This window comes from Heloderma suspectum, chromosome W (assembly GCF_057233095.1).
Source record: "Heloderma suspectum isolate Gila_16-S chromosome W, 16-S_ref, whole genome shotgun sequence".
In the NCBI taxonomy this organism is placed as follows: Eukaryota; Metazoa; Chordata; class Lepidosauria; order Squamata; family Helodermatidae; genus Heloderma; species Heloderma suspectum.
The window spans coordinates 52,946,084-52,969,061 of record NC_139475.1 but is presented as its reverse complement, the minus strand read 5'-3'; the positions used below and the strand labels follow the sequence as shown (position 1 = coordinate 52,969,061).

Sequence of the window (22,978 nt, the reverse complement as noted above, 5' to 3'; positions counted from 1 at the left end):
AAATCCGGCCCTCGGGCTGAGAGAGGTTTTGCACCCCCGGCGTAAACATCCGCCAGGCTTTCCCAGGCCTGCCGATAGCAAACCGGGGTTCAGTCAGACCTACCTCCTGCCCCCCTGCATCCCCCCCTCCCTCCAGGCGGTGCAAAGGGCCTGATCCCTGCTCAGCCTCCTTCCCAAAGGCACCGCTTCTCAGGAATCCTGGTTCCCTAGGCGCCCTCCCACCCTGCAGGTCGAACACGGAGGGAGGTAACTCATCCGGAAAGTGTGGGGAGAAGGGCAAAGGGTTCCAAGGGGTGGGCGGTTCGCTGTCTTCTGTGGGTGCAGTCATGACCCCCTTTGTCCCCGCTTTCTAACTCATGGGTGGGAGACCTGGATGTATGGCTTCGCCCCAAGGAGGGAGGGCTTGCCCCCCAATTCATCTTTTCCGCTCTGCTCCAGCTTGTCTGTGGGGTCTCTGCACCCCCTCTCTCACAAACAGGGCTGGTGCACGGCAGCCTTCTCACCCTCGGATTCAGCGCCGAGGACCTTGGGGGCACAGCCAGGCTGGGGTCCTCTACCTCCCATGCTTGACCAACTCCAAACATGAGTGGGGGGCCGGGGGGGGACTTCCCTGGAGATCCGTGTGGGTTTTCAGAACAAGAAAAACTCTGCTGGTTCTGCCGTACAAAACCCTCTGGAGAGGAAAAACAATAAAATGGATGTGCAACACGTCTGGTGACTTCCTGGCTGACGACGAATGCGGTGTGCAAGATTCCAAGGGGGGCTTGAGGGGGAAACGGAATCCCATCTGCTTCTTTGGGGGGGGGCTACAAGCAGACGTGCTGGCGGGGGATGATGGGGGTTGCAGCCTGAGACTTCCGGTGGGCACTGAGTTGGGGGAGAGGCTCGTCCCACAGCCACCCTGGGTTGGGGATGCTTCCCCGGTGGGGTGGGGTGAAAGGCAGGAGTTCAACAGGTGAGCTTCCCCTGTCATTGGCGTGTTTTTCCTCTGCGCAAAAGGAAAGAGGGGGAGGGAAGAGGAAAATGACCGTGGGATGGCCGCTGTGCAGCTGATGGGAGGAGCCCTCTTGGCTGAGCATTTCGCCGCTTGCGCGACCATCTGAGGCAGCTGAGCGAGAACCGCTTAGCGCTGCCCAGGAGGATCATAGAACAGTAGGGTTGGAAGGGGCCTGTGAGACCATCCAGCCCACCCTCCTGCTCCATGCAGGACTCCAAGTCAAAGCATCTGTATAGAATCAGAACAGTAGGGTTGGAAGGGGCCTGTAAGACCATCCAGTCCAACCCCCTGCTCCATGCAGGAAGCCAAGTCAAAGCATCCCTATAGAATCATAGAACAGTAGGGTTGGGAGGGGCCTGTGAGACCATCCAGTCCAACCCCCTGTTCGATGCAGGAATCCAAGTCAGAGCATCCCCAACAGATGGCTGTCCAGCCTCATCTTGAATGCCTCTGGTGTGGGAGAGCCCCCCATCTCCCTAGGTCATGGGTTCCGTTGTCATACTGCTCTGACAGGCAGGTCGTTTCTCCTGATGTTCAGCCACAATCTGCCTTCCTGTCACTGGAGCCCATGATTCTGTGTCCTGCACTCTGGGAGGATGGAGAAGAGGTCCTGGGACAACCTTTCAAGGACTTGAAGAGCGCTGTCCTATCTCCCCTTGGTCTCCTCTGAAGGTTAAACATGCGAGAGACCGAGGTTAAACATGCACAGCTCAGTGGGGCTTCCTCCGGGTGGGACGGCGCCCGGAGGTGGCCTTCCCCAAACGAGGGGGCGATGGGACCTGTGCTCCAACACACCTGGGGAATGCCAGGCTTGAGAAGGCCGGCTTGGGAGACTGAAAACGTGTGGGCGGGATTTCGGAACGGCACGCTCACGGCGCCATCTGGGGGTCGCAGCCCTGTTCTCCCTCCGAACGTGCACAGGACCGCGCCGGTGGGATGCAAAAGAAAGATATCAGTCCTTCCAGCGGCAGCTGGCAAAGGCCGATGCCTTGAGCGAGAGATCGGTGTCTTTGATGACGGGGTGGCTGGATGTATATGCCGCTTATGTAAGAAAACCTATGCGGGTTGCGTGCGGAAATATTCAAAAGACGCTAGGGGGGCGGGGGGCTCTCCCACACGGGAGGTCTTCAAGATGAGGCTGGACAGCCATCTGTCAGGGATGCTCTGATTTGGAGTCCTGCATTGAGCAGGGGGCTGGACTGGACGGTCTCACAGGCCCCTTCCAACCCTCCTATGGCAAGTGGCCGGGCACGCCCGAAGCAGCTCAGCCCAGGCTTTGGCCATTCCTGTGGAGCTTCCGGCAAGGCTGCCTCCGGAACCCGCACACGTCACTTCCGCCCGCTGCTTGGCTGTAGCCGCCAAGGCCAGAGAACCCGTCAAGCTTCTCCGCGTCCCCAGATTTCCGGCTGTGGGCGGGCTTGCCACTCTCCGCCGTGCATAAAAAGATTGACTTGGAGTCCTGCACGGAGCAGGGGGTTGGACTCGATGGCCTTGTAGGCCCCGTCCAACCCTACTGTTCTATGATTCCATGATCGCGGCGGCGGCGCCGTGCTGGCTGGGGCTGATGGGGCTTGTAGTCCCCACACCTCTGGAGGAGACGTGTTGGGGAAGGCACACGGCGAGTGCTGGCCTGGGGGTGGTGTGGAGAAGGAGGGCTGTCCAACTGGAGGCCCTGGACTGCACTGCAAGGATGTCGCTTCCCTGCAGCATGCATCGTATCTCCTGCAAGGCTGTCATAAGCCATGCTTCTCTTCCACCCTACGTGCAACAGTCATTCCTTGTTAGGAACACTGGAAGAGCCCTGCTGGATCATAGGATATTAGGGTTGGAAGGGTCCTACAAGCTCATTGAGTCCAACCCTCAAATCAGACCCAGGGTGCATCTAGTCCAGTATTCTGTTCACACAGTGGCCCGCCAGAGATGCCTCTGGGAAGCCCACCAGCAGGGCAGGAGTGCATTGGCACCCTCCTGCCCATGTTCCCCAGCAACTGGCAGAGACATACAGCAACGTACTCCCTCTGATATGAGAAGTGGCATGCAGCTGTCAGGACGGGTAGTCGCTGAAAGCCTCCTCCGGGAATCTAGAATCCTAGAATAACAGGGTTGGAGGGGACCAGGAAGGCCATCTGGTCCACCTCCTGGTCAATGCAGGACTCCCAAGTCAGAGCATCCCTACAGAATCCTAGAATAGCAGGGTTGGAAGGGTCCTGTAAGACCATCTAGTCCTACCCCCTGCTAACTGCAGGAATCCAAGTCAGAGCATCCCTATAGAATCATCGAAAAGTAGGGTTGGAAGGGGCCTGTAAGGCCATCTAGTCCAACCCCCTGCTCAATGCAGGAATCCAAGGCAGAGCAACCCTGACAGATGGCTGCCAGCCTCGTATTGAATGCCTCCAGTATGGGAGAGCCCACCACCTCCCTACGTCATTGGTTCCATTCCAATTCAAAGGGATCTTGATAGACTGGCGGGCCAGGCGGAAAAGAGCCAAATGACATTTAATAGGGATGGATGCCAAGTTCGGCATGTAGGGAAAAGAACCCAAAGGCACAGTTACAAGATGGGGGGTATGTGGCTTGACAACGCCACAAGCGAGAAGGATCTTGGCATTGTTGTCACTCACAATCTGAAGATGAGCCCATGATGCGATGTAGCTGCAAACAAGGCCAATGCTATTTGGGGCTGCATGAATAGAAGCATAGCTTCCAAAGCCCGGGCAACGAAGAGGATCAGGGGACTGGAAACGAAGCCCTATGAGGAGAGATGGAAAGAACTGGGCATGTTTAGCCTTGAGAAGAGAAGACTGGGGGGAGATAGAAGAGCGCTGTTCAAGTCCTTGAAAGGCTGTCCCAGAGACGAAAGCCAGGATCTCTTCTCGATCCTCCCAGAATGCAGGACATGGAAGAATGGGCTGAAGTTGCAGGAAGCCAGATTCCGGCTGAACATCAGGAAAAGCTTCCTGACTGTTGGAGCAATACGACCGTGGAACCAATTCCCTAGGGAGCTGGTGGGCTCTCCCACCCTGGAGGCCTTCAAGATGGGGCTGGACAGCCACCTGTCAGGGATGCTCTGACTTGGATCCCTGCATTGAGCGGGGGGTGGGCTGGATGGTCTCAAAGGACCCTTCCAACCCTACTATTCTATGATGCTATAGGGATGCTCTGACTTGGATTCCTGCATTGAGCAGGGGGTGGGCTGGATGGTCTTGTAGGCCCCTTCCAACCCTGCTGTTCTATGATTCTATAGGGATGCTCTGACTTGGATTCCTCCATTGAGCAGGGGGTGGGCTGGATGGTCTTGTAGACCCTTCCAACCCTGCTATTCTATTATTCGATAGGGATCCTCTGACTTGGATTCCTGCATTGAGCAGGGGGGTGGGCTGGATGGTCTTGTAGGCCCCTTCCAACACTGCTGTTCTATGATTCTATAGGGATGCTCTGATTTGGAGTCCTGCATTGAGCAGGGGGGTGGGCTGGATGGTCTTGTCGGCCCCTTCCAACCCTGCTGTTCTATGATTCTATAGGGATGCTCTGACTTGGATTCCTGCATTGAGCAGGGGGGTGGGCTGGATGGTCTTGTAGGCCTCTTCCAACCTTGCTGTTCTATGATTCTATAGGGATGCTCTGACTTGGATTCCTGCAGTGAGCTGGGGGTAGGACTAGATGGTCTTATAGGCCCCTCCCAACCCTGCTGTTCTATGATTCTAGGAGTGTACCTTTAATGCTGTTGTGCTTTTCTAAGGACGTCTCGTTTTGGAAGATGCCATGCGCTGCTTTGGGATGATTTAAAATGGGAACATCGATAGCAACGTGTTCTAAAATAAGTTTTTAAAAATCCCAGCTTCAGGTATGAGCTGATGGGATCTGAGCTAGCTTGAGGAAGAGACGGGGTTGTGGTGCGAGGCAAACTCGTTCGGTATAATTGGGAAAGGCGCCGAGAGTAAAAGCGCCATGATCACACTGCCGCGATACAAATCTATGGTGCAACCACACTTCGGATACTGGATCCAGTTCTGGTCACACTGCAAAAAGGATGTTGTAGAAAAAGGGCAACTGCAGTGATCCAGGGGCTGAGCATCTCCCCTATGAGAAGAGGTGGCAACAGCTGGGGTTGCTTAGTGTGGAAAAAAGGAGGTAGAGGTGAGAGAGGTATACAAGACGGTGCAGAGAAAATGGAGGGGGAGACATTCCTCTCCCTCTCTCCTAAAACGAGAACCCAGTCAGGTCATCCTGTGAAGCTGATGGGTGGGAGATTTGGGGCAGCTCGAAGGGAGGCGTTCGTCCCACAGCACTCTGGCAAGCTACCACAAAACGTGGCGATGGCCACCAAACGGGATGGCTTCCAAAGGGGGATGAGGCTGGACAGCCATCTGTCAAGGATGCCCTGGCTTGCAGTCCTGCATTGAGCAGGGGGTGGACTAGATAGTCTCATGGGCACCTTCCCACCCTACTATTCTCTGATGCTACGAATTTGGTTCATTATCTGTTAGCTCCCCCACCCAAGTTGGTGTCCTCTCTGGCCAGCGTGCCCTGTGCCTCCTCATCGAGGCGCCGCCTCTCGGCCGGGCCTACCTTCTAGGGCTGTCGTGAGGCTAAAAGGAAGAGGAAAGTAAGCAGAACGAACTTGAACTCTTAATACAGGAGGGAAATTATGACTCGATGGGTATAACTGAGCCTTGGTGGGATGACTCTCGTGACTGGAATACAGCAACTGAAGGATATAACTTGTTCCAAAAGAACAGGAGGAACAGAAAGGGAGGTGCGGTTGCGCTGTATGTGAAAAATACATATCTCTGCACAGAAATACAGGAGGAGGAGCTTGGTAGCCCCATCGAGAGCATCTGGGTTGAAATAAATGGAGCAAAGAATAAAAGGAACATGGGGGTCGGAGTCTACTACTGGCCACCCAACCAAGGAGAAGATGAGGATGAAACTTTTGAAAAGCAAATAGCCAATGTTTAAAGGAAGCATGATGTAGTAGTAATGGGGGACTTCAATTTCCCCGATATTTGTTGGGAGACAAATTCTGCAAAACATGGCCCCTCCAGGAAATTCCTGACTTGTGTGGCGGATAACTTGCTCCTGCAGAAAGTGGAGGAAGGAACTAGAGGATCGGCTGTCCTTGTCTTGATCCTAACCAACTGGGATGACTTAGTGGGTAAAGTAGCGGTTACGGGAACTCTGGGGGAAAGCGACCATGTTGTACTTGAGTTCTTGGTTCTAAGGGAAGCACCACATTTTGAGAAGGGTGCAGGCAAGCTGGAGAGGGTTCAGGGGAGGGCAACAAAGATGAGCAGGGGACTAGAAACAAAGCCCTGTGAGGAGAGACAGAAAGAACTGGGCATGTTGAGCCTGGAGAAGAGGACACTGAGGCTGGAGTCCTGCACTGGGCAGGGGGTTGGACTGGATGGTCTTACATGCCCCTTCCAACCCTCTTATAGAATAGGATTCTATTCTATGATCCTATCATCTTACTTAGATGGTCTTATCTAGTCCGCCCCCTTCCAACCCTCCTATGATTCTATAAGGATGCTCTGACGGAGTCCTGCATTAAGCAGGGGGTTGGACTGGATGGTCTTACAGGCCCCTTCCAACCCTCCTATGATTCTATAGGGATGCTCTGACTTGGAGTCCTGCACTGAGCAGGGGGTGGACTAGGTGGTCTTACAGGGCCCTCCCGACCCTCCTATTCTGCGATTCCATGAATCCGGTTCACTATCCGTTAGCTCTCCTGACCAAGTTTGCGTCCTCTCTGGCCAGCGTGCCCTGCGCCCCCTCATCGAGGCCCCGCCTCGCGGCCGGGCCTACCTTCTAGGGCCGTCGTGAGGCTACAAGGACGCGGAGCAGGACCGGGCAAGCCGCCTCGAGGTCCTCGGAGGGAAACAGGCAGTGCGCCAGTCGAATAATACGAAATAAACGGTTCGAGTTTCGCCAGGCCGCCGAACAGAACCCTGCGATCGAGCCTCGCGGACAAAAGACTCGCTCCCCGGTGGCGGCCAACCCCGCTCGGGCGGCGCCTCGGCTCTCTCCGGCGCTCGGGCGTCTCCGGCGCCGAAGAGGCGCGCTCGGCTCCTCCCGCCGCCGCTCGGCTGCGCTCGGCTCTTTCCGCCTTGCCCAGGGCTGCGCTTCTTTCTAGAGCCCGGAGAGAGGGAGACCCGGACGGCGGTCGGGGGCGAGAAGGAGGTAAGCGGGGGCTGGCCGGCCGAGCCGTTGCAAATGCCCCCCCCCGCTTTGCTGGGGTGGGGAGAGGGGGGAGCTTTGCAGCCCCCTCCCTGCTCGGAACTGCATTGCAAAAAGACCTGGGGGGGGGGTCTGCCCTGCAAAATCCGCCCCTCCCATGGGGAGCGGGGGGGGGGACACACGAAGGGGGGGGTCTTTGCCTTGCATCGCCGTCGAGGCCTTAAAGCCCCCCTTCCGCCGCCCCCCAAAAAGGAAAATTAAGGGCCGGGTTTGGGGGGAGGGCGCATTTCCACCCCTGGAGGGGATTTAAGATGGGGGGGGGAGTTTGCTGCAGGTCGTCTCCCTTTCCCCCCTCCCGTATGGAAAAAGAGGGGGGTCTTTGTGCGCGACTGGAGCCTCGCCTTGCTAGCCCCCCTCCCCGAAAATAACCGGGGGGCGTTGGCGAGGTTTGCACCGTTTGCAGGTTTCGGGAGAAGGGGGGGCCGTGGCTGGGGGGGTCCTCCGTCGGGTGCGGCTTGGCTGCGGGGGGGGTCTTGCGTGCGCCCCGCTTCAGATCTTGGGGGGGGGGGTGGATGCGCCCCGCCCCCCGCTGCTCCCGACAGCCCATTTCTGGGGCTTCGCTGGGCCAGGGAAATGCGGAGGCGGCTCTCGAACCCGGCACTCAGTTTGGGGGGTTGCCAGTTTGGGGGGGGAGAAGCCAGCTTCCCTTTGTGTTCTGAGGTGGGCTTCCCAGCGTTCCAGGGGGGTGGGGCTGCGACGCCCAGCAGCCCTGGGCAGGGCTGGCTGGGGATGATGGGCGCTGCAGTCCCACACATCTGGGGGTGTCTTGAGGGCAGGCCAGGCAGCATGGCCTTCTGCGCCGCCCCGGGTTTCGTCTCCCCGCATTCGAGCGCGGGGAAGGGGGACATGTTTCCGGGTGCCGAGCTGAGAAAGGAAAGCTGGTTCGGCTTGGCGGGGCCTGGGGGGCGTTGAGCCCTGTGGAAGCTGGGCTCTCTCCCAAGGCGGCGGGTCCCAGATCCAGCTGGGCCTGGCGCCTCTGCTAAGCTGGCCTTCCCTGCCCCCCACGGGGCCTCTTTGTGCTCTTGTACAGGCTCCCTTTGGGCTGGGCGTGCGTGTCAACCTCCTAGTCCTCAGTGTTTGCCGTTCCCTGACTGCAGCTCTGCCTCTTGCTTCCCGGGCTTCATCTGCTTCATCATCCGCTCCCCTCTGATCAGGAGTTGCCGGATGGCAGATCTCCAGATGTGTGGGACCTCCAGCAGGCCTGCCCCCCACCCCGGCATCTGGTCCTCGAGGGGCCCAGCCTCGCTCCCGGGTTGCCGTATCCGGCAGGGAGGCTCCCGAGGGCAGAGGCATAACAGGGAACCGGAGTGTGCGCCCCCCATCCCCCCTGGATCGGCCAGGGGCTTAAGGACCAGGCGCTGCCCCCACCAGGGCAAGGTGGGGGGCCGGTGAGTGGGGGCTTCTCACGCGAGCGGCTCTTGCCCGAAACGGAGCACCCTGCGAGCGCAGCCTTGCCCCTCCACATCGGTTGGGCTGCAACTCCCATCGTCCCCAGCCAGCCGGGGTGTGCTGGGGAGGGTGGGCCGCTTCCTTGCGCTTTCAATCTGCGTAGACAAGCAGTGCCCAGGCTGGGGGCCAGGAGGCGATTCGGAGAGCTGGTGTGGTGTGGCGGTTCGAGCACGGAGACCTGGGGCCAAGTTCCCGCCATGCCGTGGGGCTCCCTGGGCGGCGCTGGGCCAGGCCCTGGCTCCCAGCCTGGCCTCCCTCACAGGGCTGTTGTGTAGGTCAAACGGGGAGGGCCACGTACGCCCCCTGGAGAAAAGAGGAGGATGTAGGTGTCCTGATGCCTAAAAAAGAAAAGGAAGAGCGAAACCGGCTTGCTCGGATGTCCACTGAAGGGTTCAGGCCAGCGGGATAGACCTCAATTCAATAAGATCTCCTTCCCGACCCAGTGGTGGGGGCGGTGGGATTTCTTTGTTTCATTTGCGTATGTGCCATGTTTTAATGACGATTTTGCTCGTAATCCAGATGTTGTTGTTCTCCCCGGTGAGGGCCATTTTTCAGCAGGATGGTGGGACTGACCTCCATTCAATAAGATTTCCTTCCCGACCCAGTGGTGGGGGCAGTTGGATTTCTTTGCTCGTATTTGTGCGTGTGCCGCGCTTTAATGGAGGTTTTGTTCGCCGTCCAGCTGTCGTTCTCCCCGGCGAGGGCCGTTTTCCAGCAGGGCAATGGGATAGACATCCCTTAATTAAATACGGGCGTTGTAGTCCAGCCCAGGTGGAAGGCCCCAGGTTGGGGGAAGCCGGGTCGTGGCAGTCCGTCCGATGCCCGTCAGGGGAGGCGGGGTATCGGTCCGGAAGGGGGGGGGGGGCTGCGGAGCTGGGAGTGGTGACCCCTTCCTCTGTCCTCCTTCCCCAGGGTCCCGTCCTGCACAGTGGAAGGCCCCCGCGCCTCTGAGCCCCCAAGCTGCCGGCCTGCCCTCCCCGGCCCACCGCACCGGATTATGCTCGTCACGTTCTCCCGCTGCTCCATCGTCTGGCTGAGCCGTGGCTTCAAGTTGCGGGAGCGGGGCTGCACGTCGGGGCCCGGCAGCCGGCGCCCCCCCTCCCTGCCAAGGCCCTGAGCGGCTAGCGGGGGAAGCCTCCTCGGCCCGGCCCGCCCGCCTCCCCCCCCTCGGGCCTTGCGGGGGACCATGGGGAGCACGGAGGGCTTTCAGTACCGGGCCCTCTACCCGTACCGCAAGGAGCGGGAGGAGGACATCGACCTGCTGCCAGGGGACACCTTGGTGGTGAGCCGGGGGGCCCTGCTGGCCCTGGGCTTCAAGGAGGGCGACGAGCAGGCCCCCCACCAGATCGGCTGGATCCTGGGCGTCAACGAGCGCACCAAGCAGAAGGGCGACTTCCCGGGCACCTACGTGGAGTACGTGGGGGCGGTGAAGATTGCCCTGCCCGCCCACCGGCCCCGGGCGCCCCGGCCCCTGCCCCTGCCCGCCACCCCCGGGGCCGCCACGGCCCACATGCCCGAGGAGCACGGTAAGCTGAGCTCGAGGGGGCAGGCAGAGCTTCGGGGCCGGGGCTCTTTAGTCCAGGCCTTCGTCCCGCGTCAGGGGCTTCCATTTTGTCTCCCAGCGTGGTTTGTGTGCAATCGGTGCCCCGGGACAAGCCCCCGCCTGTGGTCTCGAAAAGACAGGGTGCGCCAGGAAGGCAGGGTGCCCGTCTTCCAGCGGGGCTGGTGGGATGGGCTTCCCTGCCTCCCCTCCCTCCCACTGGCGACCCTCGAGGGAGGGCGCCCAGGGATGCTGCCCGCCCACCTTCCGCCAGTTTCCTGGCTGCCAACGGCCGGGCCCGCTCAACCCTCTGGCCCCCCAGCGCAGGGGCGCAAACGAGCCAGCAGAAAGCCACGGTTCTGCGGGCGGCGCGGCCAGCATCTGGCCACAGTTCCAGCATCTGGCTTTTCGGTCCTGGCTTGCAAACCGTAGTCGGTCGGTTGGTTGCTCTGCAGGGAGGGGTTCAGACCCAGCAGCGGGCCAGATCCCCACAAACGGCGCCTCCTTGCGAGCCAGGCCAGCGTTTCCCACCCGCGCAAATTGGGACGGGTGACGTAGGCGGGGGCTGCATTCGCATGCCGCGCCGAGCCGTGGTTTGTTTGAGTCGTGGTTGGCCGCTTTCGCGGGGGATCGACGCGCGGGCGAGCAACCCCGTCCCAGCTTGTCCCACTCTTTCTGGGCGGTTTCGCTTCCTTTCAACAAATGGCTGCCTCCCCAGGAGTCATCTGATCTCCCCCCACGCCCCCAACCCACCTAGACGCCCCCTGGGAAGGAGCAGGAGAAGCGTTGTGCAAAAGGCCTCCTGATGTGGGCTAGGGTGGTCTCCCGTGGGCCCCCGTGGGCCCCCACCCCCTGTGGCAGTGAGCCCTGCAACATCCTGGGGGGCATGACGAAGGCCGGGCGAGTGCCGAGAGCGCCCCCACCGTCTGGGCCCAATGCCGCCCAGAGGACCCCCTTTCTGGGAAGGCATGTTTGCTTGGCCTCCGATTCCGGAGATGCCTTGGTGGCCTCCTCGGGTTGGAATCTGAACCCGGGGCGGGAGCGGTTGAAACAGAAATCAGGGCAGCCTTCTGCATGTGGCCTTGTGGCTGGGGTGGGGTGGGGTGAGGATTCCCGGTCTGCTGGCTGCAGCCTCAAGAGACCCAGCACACGAGGAAGAAGGGGTGGGCAGGGAAGAGGAAAGCGAGGAAACCGTTTCTCGGCTGCTCTGGAGGGGGCCAGGCTGGGGGTGCTCCTTGCCCTCTGGCGAGGCGGTCCAGGGCCCCCCGGCACACCTGTGTCTGTGATGCCCGGAGGCTGTGTGGTCACACCCGGTGCAAAGAGCGGTTTCCGCTGCCGCGTGTCCTCCAATGCAGGGGATCGTCAGCCCTGGAGAAGGAGCGCAGGTCTCGCGAGGCCATGCCATCCGGCCTGGCCCCCCGACACCTCAGGTTCGGCAAAGCTCCTCCCCGGCTCACGCCGACCCCGAGCTCTCGCCAGTCTTCCTTTCTCCCCTCCTCTTTTGGGGGGCGGGCCAGATGTGCTTGGCTCGGCCCATTGGGCTCTTCGGACCCTGCTCTTCGGTGTCCTGGAGGCGCGACCCGAAAGGCGAGGCTGGCTGGCACGAGCTCCCATTCCGGCGGAGGCCTTTCCAAGGCAGGCAGGTGGCCTCTGGAGCAGCCGGGGGCTTTCCAGAGGTCTTGGGCTGGCTGGGGGGTGCTGGGAGTTGTCCCAGCACAGCTGGAGGGCGCCGGGTTGGGGAGGGCTGATCCGGAAGAGTGGGCCGCAGCTTTCCCCCCTACGCCCGGAAAAGACGTTGCGCCCTGGGATGCGGCTTCCGAGTCTCCGGAGCCCGTCCGGTAACGCCCCTGCTTGTCACCTTGGCCCGCGGCGGGCTGCGGGCTGCCCCCCGCTGCGCCAAGGCTCCCCGCCCCTTGGGTGACTCGTCTCCTCTCCCCCTTCCCCAGGGCTGGCGCTTCCAGAACTTTCTGAGCAGTTTGCCCCCCCGGAGGCCGCCCCACCTCTGCTGTGCAGGCTGGTGGAAGCGATCGAGAAGAAAGGTGAGGAGGGAGTGGCTGCACCGGGCCGGGGGGCTGGCCTCTGCTGGCCCTCCCCAGCTAGCCACGCGGGGCCCATTCGCAGCATTTCCAGCCGGCGCTCCGAAAGACCTGGCGCAAAAGCGGGAGGAACAGCCAAGCCAAAGCACGGCACCATGTGGTGGTCGCATGGCTCTCCAGGGTGCCCTCCTGGGCGGGGGAGGGGCGAACGGCGCTCCCTGCAGCGGAACCTTCCCTGGCCGGCGGATGGGGCCGGGCCGGTCTCCCACTGGCTGCGACGTTCTTCCTGGCTGCCCGGGGGCCGCGGGAGTGGTCACTTGGAGGCCTCGGGAAGTTGGGAGCACCGGATGGAGGCCGACGGGCAGAGGGCCTGAAACAAATGGCTTGCCGGGAGCCCCAGAAACGGGCCCCCCCAAAGCAAAGGTGGCCGCATCCCGGCCGCCAGACAAAATGCCCAGGTCCATATTGGCGCAGTGCCTTTGTTCGGTCAGCCGAAGGCTCGCGAGAATCTGCAAGCTTCTGGGGGCTCCAGGTCTCTTCATCGGGACAGTCGTCACCAAAAGCCGGGCGGGGGGAGAGGGGGGAATCGGGCACTGGTGGAGTCCCGGGGTCTGCAAGGTGGAGGGGGGGTCTGGGGACCCCCCGGCTGGGCTCAAGATGAGCAGGTGACGGCTACAGGCTGGACCGGCCCCTAGGACTGCTGGGTACGAGGAAGGGGGGGAACGTCGGAAGCAGAAGCCTCAGCCGGGCGCCTTTCTGGGGTGGGACACCAGGCGGTCTCGAGAGTCCCAAAGCGGGACTGTTGGGGATGAGGGGGTTGCAGCCCAGCCCATCCGAGGGCCAAAAGGTTGGCTGGGCGGGCTCTTTCCGCAATTGGGAGGCATCCCCTGCTCTCTGATTCCGTCCACTGGACAGCAGCGGTTGGAGGGACGTCAGCGCCATCGTGCCGATGCTCCAAGGCGTTACCAGGCCGCACGCCCTTTTCTTTGAAGGGACCCCCGAGGTGGCCTTCAGAGGCCACATTTCCCACCGCCCCGGGGCCCTCGAAGCGGCGTCCAGGCCATACGGTAGGCAGTGAAGGCAACTGTGCTATGGGCTGGGTGCCGTGGGGGGGTCGCCTCCGTGGCCGGCGTCTCCTGGACTCCCACCAGTCCAGAGCCCTCTGGCAGCCCCGGGGTGTCCCCCCCGTGGCCAAGCACCCCCAAGCACGTGCGCGCGCACCTCTCGCAGAGCTCATCAGGCGGGCCGTGTCGCTTCCCCCCGCAGGGCTGGAGAGCGCGATGCTGTACCGGACGTCCGGCTCGGAGCGGTGGCAAGTGCTGAGGACCGGTAGGAGCCGGTTCGGAGGGCGGCAGGCCGCCCAGCTGCAAGGGAGTGGAGTGCTGGGCTTGGGGGCAGAGAGGCGAAGGGGGGGTCCCTCTGTATTCCGGTGGAGGGGCGGACGCCCGTTGCCCCCGGGGCGGACGCCCGTTGCCCCCGGGGCGGACGCCCGTTGCCCCCGGGGCGGACGCCTGTTGCCCCCGGGGCCCTCAGGCGTTTGCCACCCAGACACAGAGGTGGGGAGGCGCTCAGCGGGCCCGGACGTGGCCGGGTTTGCTCGGGGGGCTCGGGTCACAGCCTGCACCAGGCGGCCAGGACTGGGAGGACGCAGACCCCCCTCGCCGGCCCCCGCTCCCCTCCCCTTGTGCTGCTTCTGTCCCCACAGATTGGGCCTCGGCCGGAGACCTGGAGACCTGGGACGTCCTCTCCCTGGGCGAGGCCCTCAAGGGCTACCTGCAGGACCTCCCCACGCCGGTGGTGCCGCCGTGCGCGCAAGGCGACGTCCTGCGGGCACTCCAGGGTGAGAGGGGGGTCAGTGCTGGAGACGGGGCGGGCTGGTGGGGCCGCTCCGCTCTTCGCCCCAAGGGCTGCCAGGGGCCTCCAGAGGATCAGGGAGCCGCCACCGGAAGGATGCGGTGCCAGAGGAAAGGGGGCTGAGGAGGGGAGAGGAAAGCAAGCTGACTCCGGCCCCCCCGGTCCGTCAGGCCGCAACGGGGTTTGCGTAGCGAGGGGCCGGAGTGGGCAGCGTTGGGGAAGCCCCCCGCATGGCGCCCGCCCGCAGGGGTCTGTGTAGCGTTCATTATTCCGTGCGTTTCCGCGTTGCCCGGTCGCCAAAGCGCTCTGGGCGGCTCGCAAGACGCAACGCACAGCCGCAATGCGATCGTACGGCAGAGCAGAACGTAAGAGCGTCTCTAAAGTTTGGGACCTCGAGGGAAACGGGAACAAAAACGGCGGAACGGGGGGCTGGGCAAAGCTGGACTCGATGCTTCGAGCCCGGCGTGCCAGGAGGCACGTGCAGAGTGCCCGTTCCCTGCCTCTCGGTGGGCCGCCCCGGCGTTCGGGGCGTGACCCCCCTCCCCGCCCTCTTCCCTGCAGATGCCACCCAGCCCGACGCCTGCCGGGCACAGCTGCTCTCGGCGCTGGAGGCCCCGGCCGTGCCGCAGCCGCACCTCCTCACCCTGCGGTTCCTGCTGCGCCACCTGGCCAAGGCGGCTGAGCGGGCCGAGAGCAGCGGGCTGTGCCCCCGGGCCCTGGGTGAGATCTTCGGGCCCCTGCTCCTCCGAGGGCCTCCTGCAGCCAGGTGGGTCGTCCCCAAAGCTGCCCGCCCCCTCTCCACATCCAGGAGCAGGGGACCGAAGCCCCTCCGTTACCGTGCCTCTCTGCTCGGGAGCTCTCTTCCCCAGTGAGCAGACTCCGGGGTGGGCAGCCTGGCCACGCTCTGCGTGCAACCCCCCCCCTGGAGGCAAAGGGGGGCTTCTGGCCCACTGGGCCTGGGTGGCTAACGCGTGCGTCGCGTCCTCCGCAGTGCCGAGGCGGCCCCGGATTTTGCAGCTCTGTTCCTGGAGACCCTTCTACAGGCGAAGGACCCTGAGACGGACCACCCTCCGCCAGGTGGGTGCAGGGCCAGAGCCTGAGGGCGTGCTGTGGGGCAGGGGGGGGGATGGGTGGAGTCGATGTGGGCCGGGGAGGAAGGGGGGCCCAGCCAGCTCAGGGGGCTTCCCTTTGGCAGGGGGGTGGGTGCAACCTCCGGCCGGGTCTGCGTGCCTCCCTGCTGCCCTCCGGCAATGGGCAGGACAGAGCGGTCTCCCCACAACTTGGTGCACGCTCTCTCTCTCTCTCTCTCTCTCTCGCTGCCTTCCAGCTCTGCCCCCCAAGCCCCCCAAACCGAAGCCTGCCGCTGCCCTGGCCAACGGGAATGGGACGACCCTCCAGGACGCCGAGTGGTACTGGGGGGACATCTCCAGGTACCGGAGGGCCCGGATCCAGCGGGGGGCAGGGAGACGCGGCGGGGCCCGGGCACGGACTCCCTGGACTGACCCCCCCCTGCCCAACCCCAGGGGAGACTCACGGAATCATAGGATCATGGAATAATCACTCGCCTTCCTGGAATGCTTTTGCCGCTGCTCCGATGCCGGCAGCCACTTTGCTGCCCTGTCAGCCGCTTTTACGTAAAGCGGCGTGGATTCGTGGGGCCAGCGCTGGGACCGGGGAGGCCTGGACCCCCGCCGAAAGCGCTGGCTGCTGAGCCTCCCTCCGCACCCAGAGTGCGTGCGCGCCTCGGCAGCTGAGGTGTCTTGTCCCTCCCCCCCCCGCACCCGCCCTGATTATTTACGTATTGATTATTAACTAATCTGCAGAAAGGCTGCCCAGGCGGTGTTTTTGCAGCCATGCCAACTCGTTTAGTAGCCCTGGCATGGGGGGTGGGGGGGGACACATGTCCTCCTTCTCCCCTCCTTGGGTAGAGGGGGGGTCTGTGCCCGTCCCCCGGGCCTTTCCCGCAGTGCTCGGGAGCTGGGGAAGAGGTCGGGTGCATGGATGGGGGGGGGAGGAAAGTCCCTTCCAAGCCCCTCCCAGCCTCTCTGTCTCCCTGGAGAGCTCTCGGATGAGACTTCCCCCCACCCCGGAGGGGGCAAGGAGCAGGGGATCATGGGTAGCACAGGACTGGCTGGAGGGAAGCTGCTGGAGGAGCCCTCATGCTTCTGGCCACTGATCGGAACGACGGCATGACGCTCTGTGCGTCTCTACCTGCCTCTCTCTGTCTCTCTGTGTCTGTGTGTCTCTCAGTCTGTCTCCGCCTCTTTGCGTCTGCCAATCTCTCTCGCTGTGTCTGTCGGCCTGTCTCTCTGTCTGCCCGCCAGCATGTGTGTGTGTGTGGGGTCTCTCAGTGTGTCTCTGTCTCTCTGTCTCTCTCTCTCTTCGTGTCTGTCTCGCTTTTCATGTGTCTGTCTCTCACTGTCTTTCACTGTGTCTTTGTCTCCCTCTTTGTGTCTGTCTCGCTCTGCACTGTCTCTGACTCTCACTGTCTCTCACTCTTCGTGTGTCTGTCTCTCACTGCCTGCCTCTCACAGTCTCTCACTGTGCCTCTGTCTCTCAATTCATGTCTGTCTCGCTCTTCACGTGTCTGTCTCTCACTGCCTCTCACCGTCTGTCTCTCACTGTGTCGCTGTCTCTCTCTTCGTGTCTGTCTCGCTCTTCATGTATCTGTCTCTCACTGTCTCACTCTGCACTGTGTCTGTCTCTCACTGTCTCTCCCTCTTCATGTGTCTGCTTCTTACTGCCTGCCTCTCACAGTCTCTCACTGTGTCTCTGACTCTTCAGGTCTGTCTCGCTCTTCACTGTGTCTGTTTCTCCCTCTTCGTGTGTCTGCCTCTCACTGCCTGCCTCTCACTGTGTCTTCGTCTCTCTCTTCGGGTCTGTCTCGCTCTTCACTGTGTCTGTCTCTCACTGTCTCTCACTCTTCATGTGTCTGCCTCTCACTGCCTGCCTCTCACAGTCTCTCACTGTGTCTCTGCCTCTCTCTCCAGGTCTGTCTTGTGCTTCACTGGGTCTGTCTCTCCCTCTTCATGTGTCTGTCTCTCACTGCCTGTCTCTCACTGTGTCTCTGTCTCTCTCTTCAGGTCAGTCTCGCTCTTCACTGTGTCTTGTCTCTCACTGTCTCTCACTCTTCGTGTGTCTGCCTCTCACTGTCTCTCACTGTGTCTCTGTCTCTCCAGGTCTGTCTCTCACTCTTCACTGGGTCTGTCTCTCACTGCCTGTCTCTCACTGCCTGTCTCTCACTGTGTCTCTGTCTCTCTCTTCGGGTCTGTCTCGCTCTTCACTGTGCCTGTCTCTCACTGTCTCTCTCTCTTCATGTGTCTGTCTCGCACTGCCTGTCTCTCACTGCCTGTCTCTCACTGTGTCTCTGTCTCTCTCTTCGGTTCTGTCTCGCTCTTCACTGTGTCTGTCACTCTTCGTGTGTCTGCCTCTCACTGTCTCTCACTGTGTCTCTGTCTCTCTCTTCGGGTCTGTCTCGCTCTTCACTGTGCCTTTCTCTCACTGTCTCTCCCTCTTCATGTGTCTGTCTCTCACTGCCTGTCTCTCACTGTGTCTCTGTCTCTCTCTTCGGGTCCGTCTCGCTCTTCACTGTGCCTGTCTCTCACTGTCTCTCACTTTTCATGTGTCTGCCTCTCACTGCCTGCCTCTCACAGTCTCCCACCGTGTCTCCTTGTGTCTGTCTCACTCTCCGCGTCTCTCCCTGCCCGTCTCGCTCTCCGCGTCTCTCCATGTCTGTGACTGGCTCCTTCCCACCTCTGCCAGGGAGGAAGTGAACGAGAAGCTCAGAGACACCCCCGATGGCACCTTTCTGGTGAGGGATGCATCCAGCAAGATCCAGGGCGAATACACACTGACCCTGAGGTGAGTGGATCGCGGCCCCTTGCCGCAGCGGGGCTGGCTGCACCCAGGAGGGAGAGGGCCATGCCCTAGGCACAGGGGTGCCTCGCGGGGCCCAGCGGCTCTGCGGCAGGGGCTGCAGGGCTGGTGACCCTCTCGCCCCCCCATCCTCGTGCAGGAAAGGTGGGAACAACAAGCTCATCAAGATCTTCCACCGGGAGGGCAAGTACGGCTTCTCGGAGCCGCTGACCTTCGGCTCTGTGGTGGAGCTCATCAACCACTACCGCCACGAGTCCCTGGCCCAGTACAACGCCAAGCTGGACACCCGGCTGCTCTACCCCATCTCCAAGTATCAGCAGGTGAGGCGGGGTGGGCACGGGGCCCGTGGGCCCGTGCGGGAGGGGGGCTTGGCAGACCCGCGGAGGAGGGACGCCCCACCTGGGGCCTCCTCCCTATCCGGGAGCTGACCACAGGGCGGTGGGGCTCCCTGCCAGGGACAGGACACTGGGCTGGAAGAAGAGAGTAAGAGGGCTGGCAACGCGACGTTGGGACAAGAGCAGGGGGCGCCTCTTTCCCCCGGCAGCAGAGGAGCAAAGAGCGCTGCGTGGCCAGAGGGCCCGACGGCAGAGATGCCCGGGGGGTGTTTCGGAGAGCTGGCTAGGCGCCTCGCAGTGAATGGTCCTCAGGGCCGGGGCCTCCACCTGGAAGGCCCTGTGCCTGGTCTCGCTCTGCTCTGAGCCCCTGTTCCTCCCCTCCCGGCAGGACCAGGTGGTGAAGGAGGACAGCGTGGAGGCCGTGGGGGAGCAGCTGCGAGTCTACCACCAGCAGTACCAGGAGAAGAGCCGGGAGTACGACCTGCTGTACGAGGAGTACACCCGCACCTCGCAGGTACAGGGCTGGGCGCGCGCACTGAGGGCCGGCGGGGGGCACCCTGCCCCGCGGGGCAGGGTGGCCCCTTGACCGCCTGCCCCTCCCTCCCTCCCTCCCTGGCTGCCCAGGAGCTGCAGATGAAGCGGACGGCCATCGAGGCCTTCAACGAGACCATCAAGATCTTCGAGGAGCAGTGCCAGACGCAGGAGAAGTGCAGCCGGGACTACATTGAGCGCTTCCGGCGGGAGGGCAACGAGAAGGAGCTGCAGAGGTGGGCCTTGCAGGGAGGTGGGTCCCGGGAGCGCCTCTTTCCCTTTGTGTCCCTATGCCGCTTCCCTCACGGTGTAGCGAAGGCATGGCGGGCAACGTAATGGCGGTATCCCCGGCCAGGACATCACCCCGTCGCAAAGACCCCGCAGGAAACGTAATGGCGGTGTCCCTGGCCGGGACATCACCCCGTCGCGAAGGCTCCGCAGGAAATGTAATGGCGGAGACCCTGGCCGGGACATCACCCCGTCGTGAAGACCCCGCAGGAAACGTAATGGCGGTGTCCCTGGCAGGGACATCACCCCGTCGCGAAGGCCCCGCAGGAAACGTAATGGTGGTATCCCGCGGCGTGAGCTTTCTGTGCCGCACGGAAGCCCTGCCAGCCTCTCTGTCTCCTTCCGGGACCAGGCTGGCTCTTGCGTCAGCCTCCGTTCGCCTCCCCCCCATCAGGATCCTGATGAATTCGGAGAAACTGAAGTCCCGGGTGACGGAGATCCACGACAGCAAGATGAAGCTGGAGGAGGACCTCAGGCAGCAGGCCGCGGAGAACCGGGAGATCGACAAGCGTATGAACAGCCTGAAGCCCGACCTCCTGCAGCTGCGGAAGCTCCGGGACCAGTACCTGGTGTAGGTGCCCCCTGCACCGGCCCAGGAAAGCGGGCACAAGCCCGCGTGGCCTGGCCCAGCCTAGTCAGAGAATCAGGGAACAGTAGGGTTGGAAGGGGCCTGTGAGACCATCCAGGCCAACCCCCTGCTCAGTGCAGGACTCCCAAATCACAACATCCGTATAGAAGCCTAGAATAGCAGGGTTGGAAGGGGTCTGCGAGACCATCCAGTCCAACCCCCTGCTCCATGCAGGACTCCAAGTGAGTGCATCCCTACAGAATCATAGAAAAGTAGGGGTGGAAGGGGCCTGTAAGACCATCCAGTCCAACTCCCTGCTCAGTGCAGGAATCCAAGTCAGAGCATCCCTATCGAATCCTAGAATAGCAGGGTTGGAAGGGGCCTGTAAGACCATCCAGTCCAACCCCCTGCTCAGTGCAGGAATCCAAGCCAGAGCATCCCTGACAGGTGGCTGCCCAGCCTAACCTTGAATGCCTCCAGTGTGGGAGAGCCCCCCCGCTGTGTCGGAGTGCAACTTCCATCTGCCCAGCCAGGGCTGATGGGACTCGCAGTCCGACCTGTCTGGAGAGCATCAGGTTGGGGACGTTTTGCAAGGGGCTGTTGTGATGGAGTGGCCCTGCGCCTCAGTGGCCTTCCCAGGAAGCGCGCCTCGGTGCGGAACAAGCCGTAAGTCTCACAGGGGCGTCCCACTGAATTTCTTGCGACTGTACAGATGTGGTTTAACGTCTCCATTAAAGTTGCCCCCCCCATTATTTTCGCAGCGCCAAAGAAAGCTCGCTCCTTCCCTTCTGTCTGAGAGAGCTGCGCTTCGGCCAAGCAATATCAAATACATGTTTTATTTTATGTTTGGGGGCAGATGCAGAGCCCACCCTTGAAATGAACCTTCCCCGGCTGGCTTATGCAGCATCAGAATATAATCATATTACAGAACGTCCAGCTTCCATGAGAAAAATCGTTAAAAGCTGTCCTTTCCTTTTGGACGCTTGAAGTTTTTCCCCACCGGGCTCGGGAAGACGGGATGCTCCCTGTTCTGGAGCCAAAATGGCTTCCCCCAAAACAAGTTCAAGGCCCATCAGTAGTGTGGTGCTCTGGCTTGGATTCCTGCATTGAGCAGGGGGTTCGACTCGATGGTCTTACAGGCCCCTTCCAATCCTACTGCTCTATGATTCTATAGGGATGCTCTGACTTGGATTCCTGCATTGAGCCGGGGGTTCGACTGGATGGTCTCATAGACCCCTTCCAACCCTCCTTTTCTATGATTCTATAGGGATGCTCTGACTTGGAGTCCTGCATTGAGCAGGGGGTTGGACTGGATGATCTCACAGGCCCTTTCCAACCCTTCTTTTCTATGATTCTGTAGGGACGCTCTGACTTGGATTCCTGCATTGAGCAGGGGGTTGGACTCGATGGTCTTACAGGCCCCTTCCAGCCCTACAGTTCTAGGATTTTATAGGGTTGCATACAGCTGGATCGGTTGCCCGGGTGCTTTGGCCCGAACGTCCTCGGAGGGGGGGTTTTGTCACTGTTTCCCGCCTGCGTGTCATCTGAGGGTCTGCTGAAGAGTGGCACGGGGGCACTCAGGTCTTTCTCTTGTTCCCCCAGGTGGCTGACGCAGAAAGGGACCCGTCAGAAGAAGATCAACGAATGGCTGGGCATCAAGAACGAGACCGAGGAGTGAGTGTCGGTGTGACCCCCCGAGAGTGCAGGGAGGCACGGTCCCCTACCGGCTCACGGGCCTCTCAGGCTGAAAAGGGCCAGGGGGGTAATGGGGAAGCCCCGTTGTGCCCCGGGGAGCTGCTCCCACTCGGAGGAAACCAGCCGTGTGCTGGATGCACCACGAACCCGTCTGGAGGGTCCTGCCTATTTGCCGCGCCTGCTGGGGGGGGGGGGGGGGGCTGCTGTGTGAAGAGCGTGCTGGACTGGGCGGGCCCTGGGCCTGATCCAGCACCGCCTGGGCTGCGGGCAAAAGGTCCCCGGTTCGGTCCCCGGCCACGTAGGGCTGGGAAGCAATCCCGCGGGGTCTGGGCGGCCGGCACCGGGCCAGCCGGACCCCGTCTCAGGCAGCTGCCGGCCTCCCCTCCAGCCAGTACTCCATGATGGAGGACGAGGAGGAGCTGCCCCACCACGAGGAGCGGACGTGGTACGTGGGCAAGATCAACCGGCTCCAGGCCGAGGAGATGCTGGCGGGTCGGCGTGACGGGACCTTCCTCGTCCGGGAGAGCAGCCAGCGGGGCTGCTACGCCTGCTCCGTCGTGTGAGTCCTCGCGCGGGCAAAGCCCCGGGACCTGTGGCCCCCCGCCTGAGAACTCCCTGCTCCCTCTGAGCTGAGCACGCCCTGGTTTGCTGGCCTGGATCGGCGCGGTGCTGCTGGGGCGCCCCTGGGCAGGGAGGGCACCGCCCCCCCAGTTCGCCACCGAGTGCTCGCCCTCCGGGCCCCGGCCACCCCCTTGCCGCCGCCGCACCTCTCCGTCCTGTGGGGCCTTTTTCGGGGCCTCCCCGCCCGCCCCCCGTGACGGCTCCCTTCTGCTCCCCCCGGCAGGGCGGACGGCGACACCAAGCACTGCGTGATCTACAAGACGGCGACTGGCTACGGCTTCGCCGAGCCCTACAACCTCTACGCCTCGCTCAAGGAGCTGGTCCTGCACTACCGGCACACGTCTCTCGTGCAGCACAACGACTCGCTCAGCGTCACCCTGGCCCACCCCGTCCTGTCCCAGCTGCTGCCGCCCAGATGAGGGGGGCGGGCCCGGGCCCCGCCGCCATCTGACCGCCCCCAGGACCCTGGGGGCGGGGGACAGGAGCCTCCCCGGTGTCCAGCCCCACAGCTCTCCCTCCGGATCCCTATCCAGACCCCTTTCCAGACCGCCACCCTCGTCTCTCCCCCTGCCCCCCAGTAGGCCAGTCTCCCTTGGGCTCTCGAAAGCCGGACCCCCCTCAACGCCTGCGTGTGGATCCAGCCGGCCCAGGGCGGCGGGGGTCTTTCCCCCACTGTGAGCTTGCCAACCACTCTCTCACGTCGGGGATGCGGCTGCGGGATGGACCACGTGTTGCGGATGGGTTCCCCCCGCCATGACCCCCGTGGCCGCTGCCGTGGGCCTGGCTCCGTGGCAAATCCCCTCTTCTAGATATATGCAATAACCCCGGGGGCCCCCTCCGTAGCACCCGAGCCCCCTTTCCTGGCTCCCCCTGTCCTGACAGAAGCCCATTTCCTCGGCCCTCGGGCCCAGTTTTGCGACGGGGAGGTGCCGGGACCGGCCCGAGCCCGAC

The 22,978-nt window shown here is 62.3% G+C and overlaps 2 protein-coding genes across 4 annotated transcripts in view; both read left to right on the top strand.

Annotated features, from left to right (window-relative positions):
• Positions 1–9,729, top strand: part of LOC146334024 (microtubule-associated serine/threonine-protein kinase 3-like) — a 39,551-nt gene extending 29,822 nt beyond the window's left edge. Inside the window, exon 27 of the mRNA XM_084825208.1 lies at positions 9,596–9,729. Coding sequence (XP_084681334.1) covers positions 9,596–9,720 — 125 coding nt within the window. The 3' untranslated portion in view covers positions 9,721–9,729. The remainder of the gene's footprint in view (positions 1–9,595) is intronic.
• Positions 9,730–9,856: 127 nt separating this feature from the next.
• LOC146334023 (phosphatidylinositol 3-kinase regulatory subunit beta-like) lies at positions 9,857–22,458 on the top strand. Of its 3 annotated transcripts, XM_084825212.1 has the most exons (15): positions 9,857–10,209; positions 12,170–12,262; positions 13,526–13,588; positions 13,965–14,099; positions 14,675–14,879; positions 15,105–15,190; positions 15,441–15,543; positions 17,876–17,974; positions 18,129–18,309; positions 18,713–18,838; positions 18,949–19,091; positions 19,538–19,714; positions 21,314–21,385; positions 21,795–21,965; positions 22,251–22,458. In XM_084825212.1, the coding sequence occupies exons 1-15, from the start codon at positions 9,870–9,872 to the stop codon at positions 22,444–22,446; spliced, it is 2,190 nt and encodes a 729-aa protein (XP_084681338.1). In that variant the 5' UTR covers positions 9,857–9,869; the 3' UTR covers positions 22,447–22,458. The 3 variants fall into 3 exon arrangements, with proteins under 3 accessions (XP_084681338.1, XP_084681337.1, XP_084681339.1); XM_084825211.1 differs by lacking the exon at positions 14,675–14,879 and having other exon boundaries at positions 13,526–14,099; XM_084825213.1 differs by lacking the exons at positions 14,675–14,879; positions 21,795–21,965; positions 22,251–22,458 and having other exon boundaries at positions 13,526–14,099; positions 21,314–21,389.
• Positions 22,459–22,978: the final 520 nt, after the last annotated feature.